At 40.4% G+C, this 6,093-nt stretch overlaps 1 protein-coding gene across 1 annotated transcript; it reads right to left on the bottom strand.

Annotated features, from left to right (window-relative positions):
* Nucleotides 1–303: 303 nt before the first annotated feature.
* On the bottom strand, nt 304–5,107 carry LOC121390351 (probable transporter MCH1). Its single transcript, XM_041522142.1, has 3 exons — nt 4,966–5,107; nt 3,402–3,608; nt 304–2,786 (listed from the first exon to the last, which is right to left on the bottom strand). Exons 1-3 carry the CDS (start codon nt 5,105–5,107, stop codon nt 1,717–1,719), a joined length of 1,419 nt encoding a protein of 472 aa, XP_041378076.1. The 3' UTR covers nt 304–1,716.
* Nucleotides 5,108–6,093: the final 986 nt, after the last annotated feature.

Genomic DNA, 6,093 nt, shown 5'->3' with positions numbered 1-6,093 from the left:
TAGCCCATGAAGTGGTCACAGCAAGTTTCCTCTCTCAATATCTGTGTGGTCCTTAACCATATGTCCAACGCCATATAACCGTAAATAAATGCATTGAGTGCTTCGTTAAATAAAAAACATTTCCTTCCTTCTACCGATAACACGACGAACCATCCCACAGACTATACACGATGGGACGTTCAAGTTCAAGTTCAAGTTCAAGTTGTTTATTGCTTTAAGTTTTTACAACTTATCAGCATAATACAATATATACAACAAAATAATAAATATATACAGGATATATACAGGATTATGGTTGATAGTGATTTAGTAACAAATAATTTAAAATAAATAAATAAATTAAGGTTCTATTGACTTATATTATTTAATACATACAAGTCATTATTAAGTATAGGCCTACTTAGAGATACATGTATTGTTTGTTTAATATACATGTTAGTGGTGTAGGAAGGTGCCAAAAAGGGGAGGGGGACACTTTTCTAGTTACACATTTTACACTATTATAAAACAAATATAAAGCAAAATATCTGAAAAGAGGGGGGCGGGGCACATGCCCCCTTGCCCCTCTCCCCGCTTCCTACGCCAGTGCTGATGTAAACGATTAGTACTATATTAAATAAATAGAAGTAATGTTAATATTAACCAATTTTCTCCAATAGCTGATCTCTAACGGCATTTGCACTAAATAAATATTTTTCGAGATTATTAATATCTTTAGTACTGTCAGACGCTAATAGCTGGGTAAGTTTGAAAACGCTTGGACGTCTATGGTAATATTTAAAAATAAATTCCATTCTTAAATTATTATATCGTGAACATTGGATGATAAAATAATACTCGTCTTCTATTTTATTTTTGTCACATAGTATAAATTTTCTCTGTGATCTTCAATATTTCTATACCTGCCAAATTCTGTATTTAATTATGTGTACATATTCTGATTTTAGTTATTTCTTTTAAATGAGGAACGTCCAATGGTTCTCTAACAAGATCTTGTAATTTGAAAATAAGTGTTTACATAGATTTCCCTTTGGAGATTTCATTATTCTACTGTAATATTGTTACTTGAATATATCATTTATTCTTTCTCTAATTACATTGTAAACATTGTTATCAACATGTGATACGTTCCATATATAATTTAAACCTAGTTCGTTGTCTCTGTGACTTCGGCAATCTCATTTCCTTAAGGACGTTATTTATTTCATATTCAAAGTATTTGACTGTGACCTAGATTGTAAACAGGATCTAAAAGGAATCGCAGAAATGTGCGTCTGAGAAGAATAAAACAACGCTGACAGTTTTGGTAGTGTCCAGTTCAATGGATGGTTGGCTTTGGCATTTTCGTAATCACCATGGAGCAGTCAATTAAATATATTTAAATCGACCACCCTCACGTTGGATTTCGCTATGTGACACCATAAATCTCAAACAGTGTTATCTATAATGGGTGTGTATGAAACCGTGTGTCGAATCCAGTTTCCATTTGGGGAGTTTGTTCTCTCCCCCCCCCCCCCCCCCCCACACACACATTATCCCTCTTCTGCACACGTTCTGAAAATGCTATCCCTGACGCCAGTGCTATTACTATTAGTTCTGGATAATTGTTTGTACTACATCGCCCTCCTTAACAAATTTCCTTAGTAAAATCCCCCACTTTCTCCCTCTCCCTCGCTTTCTCTGAAAATGCTTTCCCTGACGCCAATGCTCCCAATATTAAGTCTGGATAATGTCATTAATTTCAGCGGCAATGCTTTGAACTTCTTCGTCCTCTTTAACATATTTTCTCAGTTGCAGCCTTCTTTCAAGAAGTCCGACGTACAACACGACAGCACAAAAGCTCAAACCCGCGACCATCACGAAACTATATCGGAAACATCCGAGTCCCAAGCAGTCTTTTACTCCCGGTGTTCTGATCCGATCTTCGTAAATAGCGCCAAATATCTTTTGGAGAATCAGACCCCCGAATGCCGTCCCCAGCATCATGAATCCCCAGTTCCGACCGAAATATTTCACCCCAAAGAACTCGCTGGTCATTGTAGGAGTTAGACACCATGTGGCGCCGTTCGGCATACCCACAAATAGCACAGAAACCAACAAGACGCTGTAGTAATTTCCAAAAAAGATGCACAGAGTCAAACTAACTGTTTGAAAAATCATCGCGATTAAGGCAACAGCAGGTCGAGGCACCCGGTGGACTATGGAATCGGAGAGATATCCAATGACGAATTTAGACACCGTTCCCGCAGCGAAGTTTAATGTCGTGAATAACGTGCTGGCGCCCTCCATACGAAACGATTTGAGGTATGTCGTAATATTGTTCTGGAACATCAGCTGTAGACTGGAACAGATAATGAAAGCCCACATCAAGAACTGATAATCAATAGACTTCAGCAGCTTGAAACCAGTCATTTCCTCAACCGGTTCTGGATTAGGATTGATTTCTTTGACCTTTTCAGATGATTCCAAGATCCCATCGCTATTTACAGCAAAACGCGATTCCTCTGGGTCATCGTATTCGTATTGAGACAGAAAGAGTATTCCAAGAAGATTTGCGGTTGCAAACAGCAGCGCCATCATGAGGTAAAATCCACGCAAGTTTTGTTTTTGCTCGTCGTCGTGCACGTGACCATTCGTAAATAGCGTTCCATAAACCAGCGCTACCAGCGTCGGCCCGCAACTGAACGAGGCATCAAGAATCCCGATCACCTTCCCGCGGTGTTTGGGACTGAAGTTCGAGATGTTAGTCATCATACTGGCCATGTAGGTGAAGATGGCGCCAAAACCTATAAATATTAACACGTTAAAATGGCGCCACAATATTAGATGAATAACATATAAGTCCCTATTATTAGATTGTGTCATGACGTAAAATATTGCGCCAAACCTATAAACAGCAATGATGTCCGTTCACAGGACTAGAGTACCCGTGCAAGGAAGAGCACTCTCATTTAATTATACTTTTTTACGTCATTTTGCCATATGCCTGTTACATTATAAGGTTATGAGACATGAAGTAAAACAAAAGTTGAATGCAATATATATTAAAGGCATAATTTTGCATCAATGTTCAGCGCTGGAATTAAGATGCCTAGTGTTATTTTACTTTATTCCTTAGTCTCGTTGTCATCAAGCGTGGGTTTGACCCTCGAGTACTCGAGTCCAATATTTTGTGTGTGTCTGTGTGTCCCTGTTGTGAGTCTTGTCTGTGCGTGTGTGTGTGTGTGTGTGTGTGTTTATGTGTGACTGTGCGTCTCTCTCTCTCTCTCTCTCTCTCTCTCTCTCTCTCTCTCTCTCTCTCTGTGTGTGTGTGTGTGTGTGTGTGTGTGTGATGTTTCTTGGGGGAGGATATATGTGTGTGTGTATGCGTGTGGCGGGGGAGGGGTTTCTTCTCAGCTTACCCATAACAAAGAAATATATATCCTGCAGCCAAGCGCTGTCACTGTAGAACGCTTTTTGGTACGTAGTGCTGTACAGCATGAATGATCCCAGTGACGTCAGAATTAGCGCGGTCAAGGACGTCCAGCGAGCTCCAAGACGTTCCACCATGAACCCAGCGGGAAAGCCCAAGGAGATCCCGAAATTACCCATGGATGCGAGCAGTTCAACTGAAAACAAAAAATAAAAAAAGGAATATCAGAGCGTTCTATAATTCAAACCACAATGTTCATGACGACTTTCAATTTTAATGAAAATAGTTTTACATTCATGAGTTATGGTTACTGTGTAAATTTTAAATCAATCAGATCTTTCATTCTAGTGGTGTCGTTAAACAAAACAAACTTCTTTTTTTCTCTTTTTTTTGTGTGTTGTAATTAGTCCGGCAGAACCATAGATTAACCTGGGAATGTTTGTATATAATATTATTTTTCGATTGATTTGAGTAATCCTGATCTGCCTGAAATTCAATATGGCGTCCAAGATGGCTACTATTTCATGTCTTTGGCTACAACCCAGGGCCCCGTTCCACAAAGCGATCTTAGCCCTAAGATCACCTTAAGTGCATAGCTACCTTATGCATCAAGGTGATCTTAGTGCTAAGATCGCTTCGTGGAACGCGGCCCTGGATGATAAGTTCGGGGTCTAGTCATGAATTTTGGGGGTCATGGAGCGTCGATCGGTGGGAGACGGGGGGGGGGGGGGTGGGGCGTTCCCCTCACTTTTCAACGCCGGAAGACAATCTATATAAATGTCCCTCCCCCACGTTTTCGTTTAGCAAAAACAACACCACCACCACCACCACCAACAACAATAACAGCAACAAAAAAGAAAAAAAAAGAAGAAAAAAAAAGGAAGAAAAAAACACGCAAAAAAACACCCCAAAAACAAACCCAACCTAAGTTAGTTACTGTATTAATTATTTATTTAAAATGGCAAGTAGTCATCCCTTTTATTATAGTTTTGTACGAACGTCATTGTTGACGTAATCCGATGTAAGAAACACACACAAATACTAACACGTCCCTCCCTACCCCCACCCCCCCTCCCCACTTTTAAAGCTGGATTGACGCCCATGCATGGAATCCATTTTTACCATTTGCTAGATTGGTCTGGAATTATTTTATAGGAATTCAATATGGCCACCAGTATCCCTGAAACTTATACTTTGAATATAGCTTGCTTCACAGTAAACCTAGGATGATACTAATACTACTTTTGTGTCTGTTCATAGGTGTTTAGGTTAAGAAATCCAGTTTTAATCATTTGCTAGATTGGTTTGGAATTTCATTATATAAATTCCAATATGGCCACCAATATTCCCTAAAAATCTATATTTTAAATATAGCTTGCTTCACAATAAACCTAACATGATGCTTTATATAAATAAATAAATAAATAAATAAATAAATAAATAAAATGTTGTGCTTAAAATAAGTGAGCAGGTAGATAGGTAAGTAAGTAAATAAATAAAAATCCGAGAGAGCATCTTTAAAATAAAATGATAAAATGAAGTTATATATTTACTTTCCGTCTGTGTATAACTGAACGTCTTCTTCAAGGCGATGGCATAGGCGTTGAAGGCGTACACGGAGCCTGCGACGCCCATGCCTATACACCCGACAACCAGCGCCGTTATTCGCAGCGCTAGGTAGGTCCTCCCGGCCATAATAACTATCTGAATAATTAAAACAATGCCTGCCGTCACGGGAGCAGTGACCTGGATACCGGTACATTCGATATGTCACATGATGGTATATTTATTAAATCGAGAGCGCGTTAGTAATCTGATACGTACTTTGATCTGCTATCATCGGAAATAACTACTATACCGGCCTGTATGTAGCCCGAGAACGCTGCGGGTCAAGAGCTGGACGGACGTTTGGACGGTCAGGGTCGTACCCAGATCAAAATCCTGGGGGGGGGGGGGGGGGACAACGTTTTTATAAACAAACGAAACACTATACAAATTAAACCCTAAGGTGTGTATGCTATTTTCTGGAGAAGAGATTCTCAGGGGGGCAACTGCCCTCCTCCCCACCCCACCCCACCCCCCGGAGGGTACGACCCTGACGGTTATGATCGTTCTCTCAGCCAGAGAAAACTCTATATATAGCGAAAATTCGGAATTGCTGCCTACCACCGGGTAGGCAAAGATTCCCACTCAGAACTTTGTAATCTTGGTTAAATATCTCAAACAGGCTACACATTTACGTTCTCAACTCTTTTGAATGTCCACCCTCCACATACCGGCCTCGGTGGTGTCGTGGTTAGGCCACAGGTCTACAGGCTGGTAGGTACTGGGTTCGGATCCCAGTCGAGACATGGGATTTTTAATCCAGATACCGACTCCAAACCCCGAGTGAGTGCTCCGCAAGGCTCAATGGGTAGGTGTAAACCACTTGCACCGACCAGTGATCCATAACTGGTTCAACAGAGGCCATGGTTTGTGCTATCCTGCCTGTGGGAAGCGCAAATGAAAGATCCCTTGCTGCCTGTCGTAAAAGAGTAGCCTATATGGCGACAGCGGGTTTCCTCTAAAAAAACCAGTGTCAAAATGACGATATGTTTGACGTCCAATAGCCGATGATAAGATAAAAAATCAATGTGCTCTAGTGGCGTCGTTAAATAAAACAAACTTTTATCCTCCACATA

The sequence above is a fragment of the Gigantopelta aegis genome, chromosome 15, assembly GCF_016097555.1.
Source record: "Gigantopelta aegis isolate Gae_Host chromosome 15, Gae_host_genome, whole genome shotgun sequence".
NCBI lineage: Eukaryota > Metazoa > Mollusca > Gastropoda > Neomphalida > Peltospiridae > Gigantopelta > Gigantopelta aegis.
This window is presented reverse-complemented; position numbering and strand designations above follow the sequence as displayed.